The sequence below is a fragment of the Pelmatolapia mariae genome, linkage group LG16_19 (assembly GCF_036321145.2).
Source record: "Pelmatolapia mariae isolate MD_Pm_ZW linkage group LG16_19, Pm_UMD_F_2, whole genome shotgun sequence".
Taxonomy (NCBI): Eukaryota; Metazoa; Chordata; class Actinopteri; order Cichliformes; family Cichlidae; genus Pelmatolapia; species Pelmatolapia mariae.
This window is the reverse complement of record NC_086241.1, coordinates 51,654,663-51,674,261: the sequence shown is the minus strand read 5'-3', so window position 1 is coordinate 51,674,261 and position 19,599 is coordinate 51,654,663. Positions and strand designations below refer to the sequence as shown.

The 19,599-nt window shown below is 42.4% G+C and overlaps 1 protein-coding gene across 2 annotated transcripts in view; it reads left to right on the top strand.

Annotated features, from left to right (window-relative positions):
* The window catches only part of asap2a (ArfGAP with SH3 domain, ankyrin repeat and PH domain 2a), a 58,028-nt gene that overhangs the window by 6,155 nt on the left and 32,274 nt on the right, over positions 1-19,599 (top strand). For both annotated transcript variants that reach the window (XR_010096451.1, XM_063496675.1), the window contains exons 2-3: positions 10,812-10,884; positions 18,553-18,698. Coding sequence is in view for 1 of the 2 variants with exons in the window: in XM_063496675.1 (XP_063352745.1) it covers positions 10,812-10,884; positions 18,553-18,698 (219 nt within the window). In the remaining variant the exon portion in view is untranslated. The remainder of the gene's footprint in view (positions 1-10,811; positions 10,885-18,552; positions 18,699-19,599) is intronic.

Here is a 19,599-nt window from a genome sequence, read left to right as displayed (position 1 = left end):
CATAACCGGTTGGAGCAGGACAAAACATTTATTCTTCTCTTCTACTATTTGCGTTGACATGTTTTACCTAAAGTGCAACAATTTGTGGTGGATGTGTCAACATCTAAAGACAAATGTGGTCTCCTAACTCATTTTACACATGTCATTCTGCTGGCTTGTGTTGATTTTCCAGCAGCTCCCGGGCCTAAAGAGAGCGTGGCCTTCTCCTGTCCTGATTCCTGCCCCCATCCCAGGCGTGGTTGGTGTTAACGGCTGTGACCTGGTCAGGGACAGCAGCTGCACCCCCATTGGAACAGGTGGCCTGGAGGAAAGTTTTAACAGCCTTCAGACAGAAGGATTATCAGTGCAGGGACAATCCACATCTAATAGCTTTAGAGCCACACAGTTGGATCTATAAGCTCTTACACATACGGCCTAAATGCGCCGTCTGGTCCAAGTGAGCAACCCAAACCCCCAGCCACCTCGGCCAGTCTTCAGTATCCCACCAAAGAAGCTTAATGATGCTCTCAGTAATTGAAATGGGATTTCTGGCACGATCACAGCAGTCTTGTCTCCTCCCTTCATTCTAACTCTTTATCCGTTGTCCCTCGACTTTGCCTTAACTGTAGTTAAGGCACCAGAATAGGCCGAGTATGTTGAAGCAAAGCCAGATCTTGGGATGAGCTCTTGAATTTTTAGCTTTTAGTTTATTTTCTATAGTAATCTTGCTTGAGGTACTGGTGATGGAATACTTAAAGTTGATATCTGGAAAAAGACATGTTGCATGTGATTTAAAAACTCTCACTTTATGACTATATCTGTGATAAAAATCCCTTTTCATTATCTATGTGGGACTGCTAACTCAATGATTCCCAAGGGTTTCAAATGGGAGGTGGCTGTCCGGCCTCTGGGGCCTGGTAATGTAGTGTTTGTGTTATCATCCTCCTCAGATGGACTCTGGCCAGGACTCTCTATGATGTACCTCATTAAGATCTATTAGCGGCAAGCGTCCCAGCCCTGTCCCAGTCACTTCAAAGCATTGATCTCTTTTATCCTCTGTGGCTTTGACTGTTAGGATGTGATATGATTTTATTCAGTTTTTATGCTGTCTAGACTTGTGGGTGAATGCATCAGGACTTGGTAGTGAATTAATTTTCCTTTATTGCAGCCTGTTAGTCATTGTTAGACCTAATAAGTCTGTTTCATTAGGAGACAGGGTGAAAATAGTCAGAAACTGAGTCCAGCATGGTGAAAAGGACTGAGGTTAAAGGACAAACTGGCTTCTCTCTGTCCTAAACAGAGGTTAGGGGGTTAGACACCAGGGGCACTTGGGGACGCCTGGAAATTAAAGCCCATCTCATCCATCAGAGTGTCCTGGCCCAGATTGTCAGAGACGCCTGCTTTTGATGGCTTTTGTTCCCTCACAGGCTCTACCTCTCCATTAATGAACTCCGCTATTGATTTGTAGTCCTGTCCACTCCATGTTCCTTAGGCCGACGGTGCCGTGGGAGGGGTGAATCCTCACAGTTGTGCTGTCCTGTTGTCACTTTCACTCAGAGATCTGACCCAGACCTCTCCTTTGTTTGTTCTAGCGTTGCCTCCTCAGAGGCTCTCAAGGCAATCTTAGTTTGATTGCTTCTGACTCGCTTGGGGCAGAAGATCAGTTGTATGGTGCTGGAATTACACATCGGTAGTTTGGACGGTGTGAAACCTCCAGTCGAACCTGCACCAACACCCTTCAGTTGTAATACTGCTCTGCAACATCCAACATCTGTCCTCCTGCTGTGCAGTTTTCATAATATCAGTGATAAATTAAATGTTCAGTCATTTAGCAAATGCTCTATAATAGATTTGTAGAATTTATTTGTGGGAGTCCGCTGCAGCACTGGAAACAGTGATACCTCCTGTAATTTTACCTGTGAAGCAGGTTTTATCAGTAGAGATTGCCCGAGTCTGACACTTTTCAGATTGTCTGAGTTTCGTAGAGCGGAATGAGTTCATGTCAATCGGAGCTCTTTTCAAGTTCTGAGTTCCCGGCGGAGTTCAGAGAGAGTTGTGTGAAATACAGGTCATCCTCGTCTCTACGTCTGAAGTGCGCTCTCAAGCCAACAACGGCACACAAACACAATGGTGGTCTCTGTAGTTTTTTACAGCAGAGTTTTCCAGGAGAAAACAGGTCATTTTCCCCTCTGTCTCTCAGGCATCATGTTGTAACTGTTGGTCTCTGGCACAGGAGTCTCTGACACCGTGAAGCTGGCACAAACGTCCGTGTGAAAAGAAGCCAAACAGAAACTTTAAGGTGAAGTCAGAGGAGGGTTTTTTCCCCACTCCTTCCTCAAAGTGCAGCACATTTGGTCCTTATTCCCCCCCCCACCCTCTCCTGCAAACTTTTATCAGCCTCCTGCTACTTTTATAAACTTCATTAAATACTCCCCCTCAAAGTTAGGCAGACCATTTTAGCAGGTTTTAAATACATGGCGCCATCGGGGTCTTACGCCTGCTGCTCATTTAACCCTTATTTTTAAGATCTTTTATGTTATATTTGAAGTCACGCACAGAGCGTGGTGGATACAGTGACGCAGACCTGAATCTGTTAGTGACGGGCTGGGGCTGCTCCGATGCTATAGATGCATTTCACTTTGAGGCAGTGCAGCTGTCTGGGGAAACCAAAAGGAAACCATACTTGCATTGGGGTCTCTCACCTTGTAAAATGTAAAACACCCTGAAATACGCCTCGGGACTTGAAAGTTTGTTTTCTCTGCCACTTAAAGCTCTGCAGTTGATGTTGTCATCCCAGTGTGATTTCTGGCAGCTGGTAGTCAAGGCTGTGGTCCAGCAGCGGTCTTTGTAGTGCTCACCGAGGAGCTGTAAAGCAGCGAGTGCGCGGTGCTAAAGTACTTGTGGGTGGATGAGATGTTTTCAGAAACTTGCAGTTGGGGAGAAAACTTAAACAGAAACGAAACAGAAACTTCCCAAGTGAGTGGAATTATTAGGTTCCCTGGAAAAAGATATTGACTCATAATAAATGTAGTCACTGCTTAGCTTTGTGCTGGAGTCTTCATCAGTTCTGTCGCCAGAGATGCAAAAATGCATGCATTTCTGTGTTAATGAGCTTGTGTCAGCGTGGAGTTTTCCATGCTGACCTCGGGCAGACTGACTTCTCACTTCTCAGCGGTCGAGGGAACAGAGAAAGCCTGCAACTATGGCCTGTTAGCAGTCCGCTCCACGAAACCCACCTCTGTCCAAATATTGACTTTTCTCACTCAGCACAGAGAAAAGTTGTGAATGAAACACTTGAACGTGTCTTTAAAGGAGCTCTTTTAAAGAGGGAATTCATCTGCAGCTCAGCTGAAGAGGTTTAAAATTGAGATTATAGATAAAATCTGTCTCGGGTGGAATATCAGAAGCAGAGAAGTAAGAAAACGGCACGAATTGAGCACAGCTTCCTCAGAGACATGCCTCTTGGTTTTAATGTCTGCATATAAAGTAGCCCTTATATTTACTTACATTGAGCCTCGATGCAACAAAATTCATCCACTGTTGGGTTGAGCCTTTTTTCTTAGCTCCTGTTCCTCGCAAACAAAAGGTTTGAACAGGAAGAGAGACGGGCTTCTGCGCTCAGTGTCGCACCTTTGTGACTGAGATGATCATATTAAGCCACATTAAACATGTTGCTTCACATCATACAACATCATACAGAGCCAAGAGTTTAAAAAGCTCTCCAAGGGGATTACTTATGGCTATTGTGACCTCACTATTTGTTTAATATAATAATCACCACTGTGAAGGGAGACTTATGACAAGATATAAGGAAAAGCATAATCGGTCTACTTCAGTGTCCTGAGTGTTGAGCTGAGACATAGATCTTCCTTCACCGGCACAGAGAGCGAGTTTCCCTTCCTGTGTTTACACTGTGAAACATATGGAAGTGCAGACAGCAGCCCGAAGGCTGGTCAGTACTTTGCACTGTGCAGCTGCTTCAACAGCACACCTGCAGAAAAGCTGACTTGTCCCTTTTTTGTAATGTTTCAGAGAAGACTGCATACAAATGTAATGTTTTATTTATGTGTCTCTTGGGCCCAAGTATACTCATTTTTTTTTCTCTTTTTTTTCAGGTGACTCAAAAAAAGGGAAAGTTTTAGATGCAGTCTCACACAGTGTATAGATGGGCGTTAACCTCGTACACCTAATGATAGATGTTCATAAGACACTTATGTAGCGCTAGTGGTCGACCTGCTAACCGCTTTGAGTCAGTTGCTATTTGGCCTGTGAAATTCTTTACACAGCTCATCAGCGGTTTCAGATCTGAAGATTTAACAAACTAGGAAAGAAGTTAGATCTGTCTCATTAAGAGATCCTGTTCCAGTTTTTGCTGTGTGGGCTGACCGCATCGCAGTGGGGAAATAAATATGATAAACGTGATGTTGAGTGCAGTCAAATGATCTTCACATCAAAACTTAGGCTTTTTCTGTCCTATTAACTCACTCTTTTAGTTGTAGTTGTTTTTTCTGTGGAGCTACTGTACCAACACATGCAGCAAATCCTAGGCTGCTGCTTTCTTACTCCCTGATTTCCACTATATGACGCAGACGTTTCCTTGGGTGGCTGTCGCAGGCGGTGGGGAGCTTAAAGGGTAAGGCAAGGTTATAAGACGAGTTATAAAGACGCACAGACAGAGCGCAGATGTGCGTGTGTGTGAGCTTCAGAGAAGTGTGTGAAGATTTCTCGGATTGCCTTTCATTAAAATTGAACGTGTTTGTTGTCTGCTGATGGGGCCTCTAAGGAAAGAGGGACGGCATCTTGCAAAGCAGACATGCTGTCATCAGCAGATAGTTAGCTGGCAGGAACAATGGGGCTGGGTCTCTGTCTTGTCTGTCAGTCACTCCTGCATGCAATCATCCAGGAATGTGTTTCTTCTTCAGACAGAGGAGAAAGAGGTGGAAACTGCTACGATAAAACAGGCCTGTTAGCTGGACCCACTTTTGCTGGCGTTGTCGATCACTCCCCGCTGTCTCACATGGGCACGTAAAGTCTTCGTGTTCTCACTACCTCACTGTGTTTTGGGTTTTGTTTCTCTTCTGAAGACATAAAGGTTCTTTTGTCAATTACAAGCTGTTATAAATTAAGCAAAAAAAAACCCCACACTTCTTTATTTTGTCCTTATATAATGTTACTTTTTTCAGTCTGAAATCAGATTTGAAGTAAGTTTTAGTTTAGAGCAGGTCACCTACTAATATGAAGGTTGGTGATCTGCATGCCAAATATCCTTGTGCAAGATAGTAATCCCAATTTGCTTTCCGATGCATCCATCGGAGCATGAATGTTATCAATGCTGGATAGAAGGCACTTGCATTGGAAAAAGCATAGAAAAAAGTGCTTGTGTGAATGAGTCAAGTTGTATTAAAAGAAATTCTTTGAGTGCTCCGTTCGAGCAGAAATGATATCTGTCCGCTGTTTTTTTTTTTCTCCTCTTAAAAAACCCCTTTAAATTCTTTTAATTTTTTTAAATTTAAACTTTAGTGGACTGGAGTTTAGCATCCTCAGCATTATTCAGCTTTACGGTGTCTTCTTTCCTTCTGTCTCCGATATTATCTATCAGCTGTGGGTTCACGGCGATCAGTAACATGACATATAATACTCAGCAATTCAGGAAATGTACAACCTTAAGTGAATGGATCACTCTGACAGTCATCCCCGTGACCCTGAGTTAGTCTGCACAGATCGGCTGCAGCAGATGCTGCTTTGTTATAATCACCACGATGATGATGCTGATGTCATGCCTTTAAGATGATTATCAGTGGAATTCAGTTTGGGTCTCTCCCCTTGCACAAGATGGGAGAAAAGTGCGCTTCTAGTTAGTTTACTGTGAACTGCTAACAGGGAGAAGAAAACTGCTGACATCGCAGAAATGTCACATAAATTTGGCTGGTGAAGCAGCTCCAGGCCGGGCGACGAGGCCTATTGTGTGTGTGTGGATTCAGCTCGGAGCCTGGGCTGATGAAATATTACAACACCGCGGAGTTCCCCTCGCACTGTGAATACATTTCTGGGTTAGAACTGTTTTTTTTTGAGCGGCTGCTTTAAACAAAGTTTTTACAAAATTTCGCGCTATGCTCAAATGTGGGCAGTGCATCGGAGTGCAAATGTGTGAAAGTGATTGATGGGTCATGTGAGAATGAGTCAGAGGAGTGTGTTTGCTGCGTTTGGTGGGTTTATTACCCTGCTGGCCTGTCAGACCACTCTGTGCTGATTGAAGGGGTCTGCCGAGGCATGATCCTGATTGATGGTGTGCTTTGTGCTTGAGCGGGGGACACCTTGTGTCTTTGGGAGGCGAGATGCCTGTTCCAATGTGCATGTAAGGCTTGGACTCGTCACTGATGTACACACTGATTAGTGTTGTTATGAGAGAGGTCAACCAGAGGTTTAGAGGTAACGGTCTGTGAGAGCAAAGTATTGACAACTGAGCAGCCAGAACATAAAAATTGGCTGTTTAATATTGTGCCACTGAAAATAGCTCTGACCCATCGGATCGCACTTCGGCACCAGGTCATTGACCCAGTGTGTGGGGAGGGAATCGTGCACTCTTTGAGCTTATCCTGGGCTAGTTTGCAGTTAGGTAGGGCACATTTTCTTCCAGCTGGAGGCATCTGTCATGGGGGAGTCCCATTAACCTTTTTGGGGAGCAGTTTTAGGAGGGATGATACATGTCAAAGTAATATCCACAAGAATGAGAAGACTCTAGTCAATAGCAGCACAGGAGGCAGCATGTGAGTAGTGAAATGTATTCTGGGATAGTGCCGCATCCACCAGCGCACCCAGTTTGCATATGCACTGTAAACCTACTTAAAACGAGCTCTACTGCAACACAAACTTGCTTTATGTGAATAAAGTTGGACTCTTTTATTCATCACAACTGTTATAACCTGCACAGGGAAATGAGGTCACATTGAAATCATTGTTGCCTGAATGTCAGTGTTTCCCTGTGTAGTTTGCAGTAGTCGACAAATAACTTCTAACATAGAGGCTGTTTGCTGATACTAATGCAGAACGCATAGCCGCCATCTGACTGCCCTGATACAGCATATGCACCAAAATCTTTAGTCACAAAACTAACAGATTGCGGTAAATCTGATCCATTTGGCTCATCGTCCTCCATGAAAACATGCACTTTATTGCCAGAGAGTCCCGCTGAGTCAGAGTCAGAGTGCTCCATGACTACCGACCTCGTCTTGTGTCGTGTATTTTTTAATTTAACATATCATTCTTATCTCTTGTTATAGAACTCGCTGTTCAACTTAACTGGAGCTGTGTGAGCTTGCACCTGACCGTACATGCAGCACACATTTTGCTCTTCTGTTTTAAAATTATGAATTAAACATACACAGATGATTTTTTTTTTTTTTTTTTTATGCGCAAAACTCATCTGTAAAATTCTGCTACATGCGTTAGCTTCAGCAGCTCACCTCTGTTTGACATCTCGTCCTCCAAACCAAAACACACTCAACCTCAACTGATCAATAAGCAGATGAAAGGTTCAAGCATGTTTTTCTGAAATTGCTGGCTAGCTTAAATGAATTCAGCTATACGTGAGGCAGTTTTCATGACACCCTGAGAGTTACAGGGTAGTCAGACTGTGAAATTGCACATCATATCGCCTCAAGCGCCACCCCTCACCATGTTTGATATGTTTCGAGCCTGAAAATCATTAACTCCACCTTATGTTGAAGAGGGGATCAATGAGATCCTCCTGGAAGCCTTCTACGCTCTCACAGAAGCTCAGATACCAGCAGAAATGCTTTGAGTGCTTTTATGGCTTTCGTTCTTAGCACTTGGAGTAGACTTAATGTACAAAGGCAAGCCCCAGGTGAGATTAGCGTTACTAAAAAAATGCGCTCTGGGTTAAAAGTCTTTGTGTAGTTGAATTGGTTTGGCGGCGTATGCAGAGATGATACTCTTTGTAGGAAAGCTGTACTTTTCCTCAGTCCTTTTTCCGATTGAAGCTCAGTCAGAGCTACAGCTGCAGACTCTGTCTGAGCCAGACAGAGCTAATGGGATAATGGCATATGTTACAGATGAGTCATTTAACGGTAGCTGAAGGAACTAAAACCACAGAACTGTAAGTCCCACTTATATGCAAAAGCTTCTTTTAATTTGCACAGTTCCTCTGGTTAAATACATCATATTTTATTTTTAGCACATGTTACTGTTACCAGACACTGCTGTCTGGAAGCTTAGTTGTATAAACACATATGTTCAGGGGGGGAAAGGAGTTATATTTAGAAATTTGAAATATTAGCACTTTGCACATGCCTGTGTTTTCACAGCATGAAAAATGCCTGAACTGTATATGGGAGAGATTTGGTCTTCTGTGAAACACCAAGTAGAGGTTGACAGTGCGGATAATATGCTGCTGTTTCAGGGGTCAAGGCTAGGTGAGTGTGACCCCGGGGTATTTTTCAGCTGAAATGAGCAGACTAACTGCATTTGTTAAAGGCAGGAGTATGTCATGTATCTTATTAGTTTAGCATTTGTGTTAACAGTTCTGCACATATTAAAAAAAAAAAAAAAAAACTATTAAGAAGTTAATAAAGAGAGTAATGAAACAGGAAAATGCCCACCGGTGTCTGCTAATAAGGGAAGGTTAAATCATTCATCACTAAAAGTGAGTGAAGTTGATTGAGAGCTCTCCTGCTGGGGTAATGTTTCTTTTTGCTTCATGATGGATGTGGGAAATAAACTTCCTGCTATGTTTCCATCCTCAGTCTGCTAATCTGCTGATCTGCTAACTAATTTTCTCATCTGCAAATTAGTGATTTGCATCAAACACGCCTTAAGCTAGCATGCTTTCCAGTGATCAGGGGTTAGACTGCTTTTGTTTCAAAGAGATTTCCTATTGTAAAAGACTCCTCGGCTTGACTAATATGGCCGACCTTGTGAATGGTAAGTTGTATCCCTCTGGTTTTCCGTCAAACCCAGTCTTAGTTACAGGCCTAGAGACCAGTGGGGAGTCCACTGGCAGTCACCAGTTCCCCCACCCAGTTTGCGAGTGGTTGCTAACAGCTTCTGTGAAGCCGTTTGGTAAAGCTGCAGTCATGTATTTTGAAAGTAAAAGTTTTGCCTTTTTTGCCTTCACTGCTGCTCGGCAAGTGGTTGGATAGTGTTTGCAGACTAGTTGGCAAGCAGCTGTGATATGCTAGAAAGCGCAAGGAGGTTTTTGGTGCTCTTTGCGTCCAATTTAACGTAGTGACAGCCTGCGTGACATAAGATGGCAATAACTAAAATCATCACCTGGCAGCTCCATAAAAGTTGGTAGTTTCATGGTTTCTCTATCCATTTTTTTTTATATACAGTTTTTTGAAGTTACACCGATTTTACATTGAAGTAAGTGTAAATGTCATAGCTCATTAAACTCATTAAAATGCTGTTAAACTATAAAAGTTTCATTATTCTGTTCAAGACTCATCCCCCACACTCCATTAGTCTTTTTTCCCTCTTCCATGAGTGTAACTGTATCCCCTAACAGACTGACAGGGTCCCCCCTCTTTACTCTTATAGGTGGCCTCTGTGAGCCCGTACTGACAGAAGAGTGAAAGAGGACATTGTGAATGTTCTTGTCTTTTCTCTGAGCTCTGTTTTATTCTGTCTGTCCCTCAACCAGTGCCACTTAATTTATCTGTCACTTTCCCTTCAAAGTCTCTCATCACTTCGTCTTTTTCTGTTAGTGTGGGTGAGATGTGACCTCAGGGAAAACGACGTGCTGAGCAGTTATTCAGCATCTTGGAGCCTGGATATTAAAACGGCACCGATTTATGGATTTAATAAGTTTTGTCATCGCATCTTGTGCAATTGCAGAGTAGAAAAAGTGCGTGTGTGTGTGAAGTATGTGTGAGTACATTGCTGAATGGGAGTCATTGTCTGTTTTTGTTTTCAGGGAGTTGAGGGGATCTGATGGGTGTCAGTAAGACGGGGAGCGGGGCAGAGAAAAGTGGCGCCGGCTTTGCCCTGGTCAAGCGGACATACTTAATAAAGTCCCTAAAAACTTAATTTCCTAAAAACCCCTCACCCCAAAAGATTCCTGTCATCACCGACACAGTGGCGCATTGTGTCAGTGTGACTTTGAGCTTTTCTCTGTGAGACTGGTCTTAATGTATTGGAGGGAAGGTGTGTGCGTGCATGTGTGTGTGACTTTGGTTAATCATAGACTTATGTGTGTATATTCACTGTGGGGAAAATGCCCTTCTTGCAATGGACCTCAGTTACTCACTGCTCTTGCCCTACGAGCCGTTACAGTGATGAACACACACACACACACCGACACACTGACTAATGAGGGAGCCCAGGTCTATTCTTGGCTTTACCTTGAATAATGCATTGCTAGGAGCCACATCGGTGGGTTAGAAACGCACAAACTGTAGCGACCACACACAGGCGTGGATTGAGGATGTGGACTAAACCGAAACCACTCAACGCCTCTTTACAATTCAGAGCAGAAGCACAATCTGGGATTAGGAGGTAACTATCTAACAGTACACATTTAATAAAGTTGGTACATTGTGTTACTGCAGAAAGCATGGCTGCTTGCAAGACCTCAAAATCTCCACACAAATATAAGAGATTCAGATATTTCCATCTACCTCACAGGAAAAAGCACCGTACAGACTAGTGTTTCTGTATTCTGTGCACACTGTTGCACTACATCTTACTGAGTTTACCTTTGGAAGAAGAGTAAAGACCTCATGCAGACTAAACATACGCCATCTTTTTCACGCCATAAATTTGCACTTAGTTGAACGTTGACTTCTTAATGTGCTCTTCTCTGTGTGTCTGTCCAGGCTCTGGATGTGGATCGCAGCGTACTGTACAAGATGAAGAAGTCTGTGAAAGCCATCTACACGTCTGGGCTAGGTGAGTCTTGACTACGCTCCATCACCATCTTCTTCGGCTGGTCCCTTTGGAGGTCACCACAGCAGATCGGCGGCCTCTTCTGCATTACTGAAAGAACAATGCTGCATGATTCAAATATTATGAACCATTGTAACATGCCAGCACTAAAGCAAAGAGTTAATTTGCAGTAAGACTACATGCTTATTTCTTACCTTTTGAGTCTCCTTTAAGAGGAGACTCCTTGTTGGAGTGCAGTGAGCAGAATACTTCTACGTCTTTATTTAGTAAAAAAATATTTAAGAGGTTGGTTTGCTGGAAATACTTTTTTTCCTTTTACAGTTCCTTTGTTCTTTATTTTCTGTTTGATTTTAAAAGAAAGTATATCCTCTGTCTTTGAGGGGGAGAGAGAGGTTTTTGTCTTTTAGGCCCTTTGTATGTGTGTGTGTCATTACCATGCTCATTATGCCTGGCTGTGCCAGTGTTGGGTGTTTTTTAGCGTCTTTTGTTTGGCCTGCCTGACAGAACCCCGCTGAGAGGCAGAAATGGAGAGAGAGGGAGAGAGACCTCTGAACAATGTGCTGAGCACGTCTTTTTCAGAACAGTGTGAGCTCTGTTCAGGCCAGAGGGACAGCTGTCTGATCCAGACCCCCGGAAGGAACAGCTGGGGAGGGGCACAGCCTGTGTTTGTATGTGGCCGCTGAGGCATGGACACACATGTTCTCACGTCACTCTTAAACATGCATTTACATTTATAACGTCTAGCACTTTTCAGTCCCGTGTAATCTTACATGCAGGTGTAAGTGTAGGCGTATAAGCTGCAAATTGTTGCCGTAGGCTCTTCATTTGAATCTTTTACTGGGACGTTGCTGCGTTTCAGACGGTTTTTATATATGTTTGGAGTAGAAACATTGCTTTGTCTGTAGAAATACCACGGGGAATGCTCTTATTTACACTCATTTCAAGGGATGCTCGCATGAATGGAGGTCACCTTTCGTTATCAGCAATTATCAAGGAGAAGCAGCCAGGACACCAGTGTGTTTTGAGTGTAACCCAGAGGATTTCAGTTTCATGTCTGTGTGATCCTCATGTGCCGAGTACATCGCACTTTTAAATGGAAACACAATAATGACAGTTATTTAGTATATTTTCCAAATACAGGCTACTAAATTAAAAGCCATGCCTTATACTTTAAGTTTTATTGATCCATATTTCTATAATAACGGTACATCCACTGAGTGTTGTGACAAGGGCAGTTTAAATTACTACCTGCCAGTTCGCTTCAGCTGTTAGGGCTTTTTGTTGCTTACATCTTGCTAACTCGCACTTGTTTTTATTATTAGGCGGCTGCAGACCTCCTCTGTTGTGGCTCAGTGTGCTCCCCGCCCAGCAGCTAAGTGTATACAGACATTTAGCTGCTATCTGGGGAATATAGTGGAGTATGTTGCAGGTGAAGCCAGATAATTACCTTTTGGATTTGGTGGTGATCAAAACAAGAAAACCAGAAAAGTGGCTATTATGTTTCTCAGGTGACCAACCCAACAGTGTGTATTTCCTCATTCAGCACACCTGTGTCCAAATGAGGAAATGAGCATTGCCAGGTTGTTGTGTTATCCCGAAGTCTGACAGACCTCAGTATCATTAAATCTAATGTTTGTCACTTCAGGGCGGCAGGCTAATGCTAAGGATTTAAAATATGAGCGATCTGCTTCCTTTGCTGCTGCAGCCATCTATAGAAAGCTTGGCTTGCTCACTAGTGGCTGCATATTTCGTAGTTGGACCATTGGCTCAAGTGATTGCAAGGCAGCGCCGCCTTAGTTGTTTGACAGCATGCCAAACTAACCCGCACATCAGTGTAATGTAAATGGGTTACATAGCGCTGTAAATAAACAATCCCTCGACTGTAGTTTAGGAGCAGTGTTTAAGTGGGCGGCTTTGCCAACCCTTTTACCTGCAGAAACAAGCTACATACACTCAAAAAGGATCCTATGGGCTCTTTAAAACCAGCTGAGATAGCATGCAACTTGTATCTAAAGCCAAGCTCTAACATAAATATAGAGGGAAAAGGATCACTTGAGTTTTCATAATGTTCTCCTGAGAAGATGTTGTGGGTAAAGTGTGAGTAATGTGACACATAACAGGGAGCTTCAGCACCTGCTATGGCTGACTGACTCTTCCAAAATTCTGCAAAGATATTTTAGGCTAAGAAATAACGTATTGTAACGATGAGGAGAAAGAGGAGCTGGGTAAAAGAGGGAATGTTGAAGGTTTAGAGACTGTATTGAGGTCAAATCAACGATTGTTTAAAGAATGACCATCTCAGGGAAAATCTGAGAGGCTGAGTGTGCATGGTGAGTTTGTAATGTGGATAAAGAAAAAGATGGGAAAGGGAGCGAGAAAGAGGGAGTGCTTTTAAATGAGCAGGAGAACCCTGTGTTGCTGCAGAGACCTGTCAAGGTGTCAGCATGTGGGTTTTGATGAATAAACCAGCAGCAGCATCTCAGACCTCAGAAGGAGCAGGAGCTGATCGCGCAGAGCTGCTCGGACAGGCTTGTCAGAGCTGCTGAACAGAGAATAACTGGAGGGGGATGATGTACCTGTAGCCGGGAAGGACATTTAGTTGCTGAATATAATGCAGAACTCAGAGCACGCTGCATCAGAGAAACACTGAAGTTGATCATGTGTCTGCAGGTAGCAGAGAAAATGAGATTCTCCATAAACTTTTAACACGATTACCCTGAATTAATGTCTGAGATAAATGGCCTGAGGAGAAACTAAAATGAATGCAGAGAGGACTCAAAAAAAGAGCTCTTGTTACTTGTGTAAAGCGGTTTCTTAGATTTTAGTAAATAATATTTAGAAAATACAATGTTGTCTTTGCAAGACTGAAGGTTTCAGGTGGAGTTGGCAGCTGGTTAAGCTGCTGGGTACATAATTGATATTAAATTATTTATGTTTATATATAAATATGTATATTAATATTAAAATAAATTATTTCCATGTGCATTGGCTTGCACAGAAATTAGCTTTAGACAAAGTCAAGTTGGCCGAGCTAACCTCCCCAGTTTCTGTTTTCATTCTAAGCTAACTGGATTTGTACTGTAGCACATGTTCTCACTCACTGTCATCTCACTTACTGTCCTCGTTCCAGGAATTTGCAAAAAAAATATTTTAGCAAAACATCAAACTTGAACTTTAAGGAAAGTTCTTTTTCTCCTTTGATTGTCTCTCATGCCTCTGCGATTCCTTGTCTCTGTTCCATGGGATTAATAGTCACGCTTCCTTTTCTCCGTGCTTGTGGTCATTTTGCTCAGCGTTGTTTTCATTGAGTCCTTAGAGAGATCTGGAATTGATCGGAGGTCACCGGCGCATTGTGTCGCCGAGCGTCAGCTGACCCGGACTTACGAAGCTGTGTGGGAGAGAGGAAGCTGCTATCTGGTGATTAAACCCCGCGTGTGTGGGAGAGAAATGGAAGAGGCTGCAAAACAAGCCTTTGGGATGTAAGATAATCCTCAGCAGACGCCTGGAAAGCTGTACATGTGTGTGTTTGTAAGTTTAGGAGGAAAGATACAGCGATGAATGCCACAGGCGTGAGCAGGCTTCTGTCTTGCAGTAAATGCAACTTTATCATTTCCTGAGGTTGAGCAACAGGAATCCTTTTCTCTCCCTTTGACACACAATATGCTGCCATTTACTTTCAAGCCGACTTCTTAAGCGATTTTTCTCTGAATTTAAGCCCATTTTGTATTTCTCATGCTAATTTTAAGAAGATGAAAGTACTGACTTCAGTTATACAGAGGAGAGGGGACCATCTATCCTTTTATTTTCCTTATCTTCATACATTACTGATACAATATATGCTCAGCAGTCAGTTTATTAGGTTCAAACTGCTTATTAAGGATCTACTGCAAATAACACGAAAAAGCTTGTTTCAGAGATACCAGGAGAAGCTAAATAAAGATGACTTATTATGAACTGTGACTCATGCAAAGCTACACTAGTAGAAACTAAGACTAAAAATAAGCACAGCATTCCCCACATTGAGTATTTTGCAGAAGGGTAAGGGTTTATGTCAAAGTGGGCTGGATTGTGATTATTTGCATACCTGTGCAATAGCCTGAGGAATCACTAAGAACTTGCAATCGGCCTGACAGCTCTTCACTAATTGTAGTTCATTTAGTATTTTTGTTATATTCTGAGTTAGTCTCCTCTCAGAAATTTCCCTCCCATGAGAACTCCTTAGTAAGTAAGCAGTGTATCAGCCCAGTAACCTCTCATCAGAGCCCGAGTTGAGGTCTTCTAGATCTTCAACAATTGGAGGTAAAATCAGCTTATATAATGCAACAATCAATGAATCTTTTAAGCTCTAATCATATAAAATTCCAAATCCCCATTTTCTGTTGTTGCATTTCTTTAAGTGAGGCTCGGAACACCAGTGTTATTTCATGGAAATGTTTACTCAGTGTCTGCACATCTACAGGTAAACAAGGAATTAGCAGGTCGTGTTTGCAGTGTAAACTACAGGAAAATGTCGCTCCTGTCCTTTGTTGGTTTTTTCCTGCCACGTAAACTCACTCAGCGTGTCACACGCCCTCTGCTCCGTACTACGGGGCTGCATGCGCAACGTGTTTGGGTCATGTTACAACAAATACACATGTAGTCACTAAGCTGCCCTGGAGGGGTTTGTGCTATTTGTCAGCTTCGAGTAGGGCTCTCATGTGCCACTTCAAAAACAACAACAGGACCCCGCCCTGTTGGCTCGAAGCCTGGCTGAGCTAAACAGCTGGAGCGGATTTGGAAAGTGGGCTGTGGATGTGTGGCAGTGGTCGGTTTCTGACACATGACAGTGATTGAAGTTTACTACATCTTTGTGTGGTACATCTCACTGCAGGTCTTTGTTATGTAAAAGAGGATTTGGATTTTTATTTATTTATTTTTTGGATGAAGAATTGATCACTTTATGGAGACATGAGATCGTTTTTTTCCCCCATTTATTTATTTATTTATTTTTATAGGTCTTTTATTTTTGCACTTACCACAGACAGAGGGGGAAAAGTCTCATTATAACACATACTCGCCAGGCTTCTCATTTTGCCACTTCCCTTGTGAGTCTCACGGCAGCTTTCTTATCATCGACCTCTGTTATTGCGTCAGATGATATTTTGTGGCTTAAATTAGATTTGTCTCGTGAGCATGCCTGCAGGTAGTGACTCAGGCTTTCAGCTCTTCCCTTTTAATAACCTGATGGATATGTCAGCGGCCAAGACGTGAGCTTATCTAGTTACCTGGAACATCTGTGCAGTTGCTCGTTTTGTGTGTGTGTGTGTGTGTGTGTGTGTGTGTGTGTTTTACCTCTTAAAAGCTGAGTCATGATGTGGTTGCAGGTGTCTTTTGGCATGCATCCTCACAATTCCCCCCCCCCCCCCCCCCCTTATTTTTTTTCTTTCAGTTATTCCTACTTGCACCCCCTTCCTTCCACCTCTGTTGCGTTTCTCTGCAAGTTGTCGTCATAGCAACAGTCCCCTGGTGCTCCATCCCTCGCTCCACGGCTGTCCCAGTGGCATTGGTTGTTATCAGCAGCCTAGTGTGGCGTGAAGTGCATTAAGTGGAAACACCTAGGTCTAACCTTGTGGTACATTAAACCGATTTTAGACGCACTCTGAGATTTAAGGGGCAGCAGGCGGCATTAGATGAGGGAGGCCTTTTGTGTGTTGCGGATTACATTGAAAACCGGATGGCAAGCTTGACACGATGATCTGCGTTGTGTTGTCACGATACCCAGAAAAACACTCAATAACTTTTATCGATACCACGAGGAAGAGTTTGACCCCAGATTTAATAAAATAATTTCAGATTATCATTAGAGGTTTCTTTCATTTTACAGATTATGAACATTTCTTTACAAAACCTAATAATAAACGAAGGGTACAACAACACAATACCTAAAGTCACAATCACTTAAGTTAGAAGAGCATAAAATTTGAACTTTGGATAAATTGTTGTGGTTAACATTTCTGATAACTGGTTAATTATTCAGTGGTATTGAAATGGGAATTTTCCTGACCTCATTTAATTTAATATCAATGTTTATTCTCTATTAATATTTGAGTATTGATACTTTATTTTTCTTTTTGACAACCCTAGTGAGGATTTGAGTAAATTAAAGAAAACTTGAGATTTAACTGGTCAGGAAACGGCCAAATCAGTGGTGATCAGTGCTGCCACAGGGGCGCTAGGATATTGGCTGAGTGTTTTCCTCAGGGGGAAAAAAAGTGCACATAGTGACCGAGCCCGGCAACCATCAGATGCTGACATTATGTGTAGTAGTCCAGCTTGCTCTCTGTTGTCTTGCAGCCTTTCACCACAAGGGTGCTAGGATATTTCTTGGTGGCAATCTCGTGCTTTTGGACGGCTGTGAACAGCGAGCAGGAATTGGCGGTTTGCTGATTACTAACTGTCAGGATTTGCATACATACATCCCAGGTCTGCACAAGGAACTCACTGGCAACAAAATATAGATAAGATTGGCAAAATATTATATAAAGACCTTGCCTAGATGATAGCTAAAGTATATGTAACACATTTAAAAAGGACCAGTTGTCCTTTTGTCCTGTTTTCTGTCATTTATTGCTACATTAAGCATTCAGCAGTCAATTTTAGCGTCAAAATTGGGAAGGACGATAAAAGAAACTGCTGATCTACTGCAGTTTTCCCATCCAACATTGTTCAGTCTATAGCATGAAGACAATAAAGGCAAAATCAAGTCCATCGATGCCATCGAGTGAAAAGGACCATACTGTAGGAACAGGAAAGATGGCAGGCGGGGAGAAGATAAAAGAGTTCATTGCTACAGATGTAAGCAAATGCTGAAAAATAACCCTCAGATAGGGACCAGTTGTCAAAAACGTGAGCGAAAGCACAAATACATGCTTGGCCTTATAATATTATTATTGCATATCATTTGAACATTTGCGCTCTCTCTGTGTATCATTCTGTTTAGGCTAATTATCTCATCATTTGTATTTGTATGACCTATAAAATATGAGTAAGCCCAGTGGGTGTAAATAGACACACTGTAGCCTACCAAGAGAACTCACTTCTCTGGATAGAGTCTGACCAATTTATCAGGCAGCAGATATTAGCCATTTGTCCATCTATTGGTATGGCCAGTTATATCAGTCATTAAAGGGAAATTTTAAAAAACTGAAGAAGAGACAGGAGAAACACCCTTCAACCATGTTATGAGTGTGGATGTTGCATAGTTTGTCCACCAGAGGGCACTGTTTGTAATACCACAAACACGTAAACATGTTATTATAGCACATAACAAATATTAACTCCTGTATTGTTGGTCTCTATAATTCACCATAGCCTCATTGGTCTGTCCCATCTTTTTTTTCTATCAAAAATGATTGCAACTATAACTTGACTGAAACATATTATCAACATGTAGGGTTAATTTTTAGAATTTATGGTTTGTGCCGGGGGTGAGTTTCTCTTTTGGTCCGTCCCTGCTGACCACCTTCACTATAGACGTGTGAGGAAAACTGTGTAATGGAAGGAAACTGGATTGTTTTACACTGAAAGACTATCGCCATGCATTATTAATACTTATTGATTGACTTTTAACTTGTTAGGATCAGAGAGAAAAAGACTTTGGTTAATCTGTGTGTATATATGTGTGTTTTCCAGCACATGTAGAAAATGAGGAGCAGTACACTCAGGCCCTGGAGAAGTTTGGAGAAAACTGTGTGTACAGAGACGATCCTGATCTGGGCTCGGCTTTCCTCAAGTTCTCCGTCTTCACCAAGGAGCTCACAGCGCTTTTCAAAAACCTTGTGAGTTTACACTGTGTGTGTATGTGGCTGTATGTGTGGGTGGGTAAAGTCCTTTGGGACAAAGAAAAATTTTCATGCTGTCCTTAATTGTGTTTATTCCACCGTGTGTGTGTTCTCTAATACACACTGAGCACACACCAAGTCCAGCTTGAACTTAAAGCCCTGAGGACATAGCCCTAGTTTTTCCATCAAGACATCGAAGAGCCAGTGCAACACCAAATATCTCCTGGATCTAATACTGCCTGATCTGTTAAGCCCAGGTCTTGTATGAAAGCCAACGCTTTATTAAAAAAATTTGACTCCATCTTGTGAGGTCTGTCGCTCCCCCTCGCACACTTTATCAGCTCATACCGAGAACAGGAGCTTGAGATTTTGTGTTGGTGTGATCTCAGCGTCTTATATTAAAGAAATATGAGCTTCTGCCTGACCTGGATGTGAAGATGTAATCTCCAATAGCTTAAGAAAGCACTGGGTTCCTAGATTGCATGTAGGGGCTGGCCTTTATAGCAGCTTGGAAACAGCCGAGTTAAAGGCAGAATTTGTGTCTTTAACAAGTTTGAAATTTGATTAAAAATGAAAATGATACCAAGGGTGGTGGAATTTTTGGACCCAAGACACTGAGATATGTGTAATTAATCCTTTTGCACTTGAAACATTAAGCCTTCACTTGATGTTTTCTCACAAACTTAATGCTTCCTGAATTCATTTCAGACTAAAATCTTAACAGCATTTCATTCAATTCACTTTTGTTTAGATGCCACCAATTCACAATAACAGTCACTTTGTATGGTAAGATCTTACAGTGTTAGAGAGAATCTCCTACACTTGAACAAATATAATCAATTCAGGTCTCAAGCACACAAATCTAGAGCTAAGTCAGTGACTCTCGTGGCAAGCATGG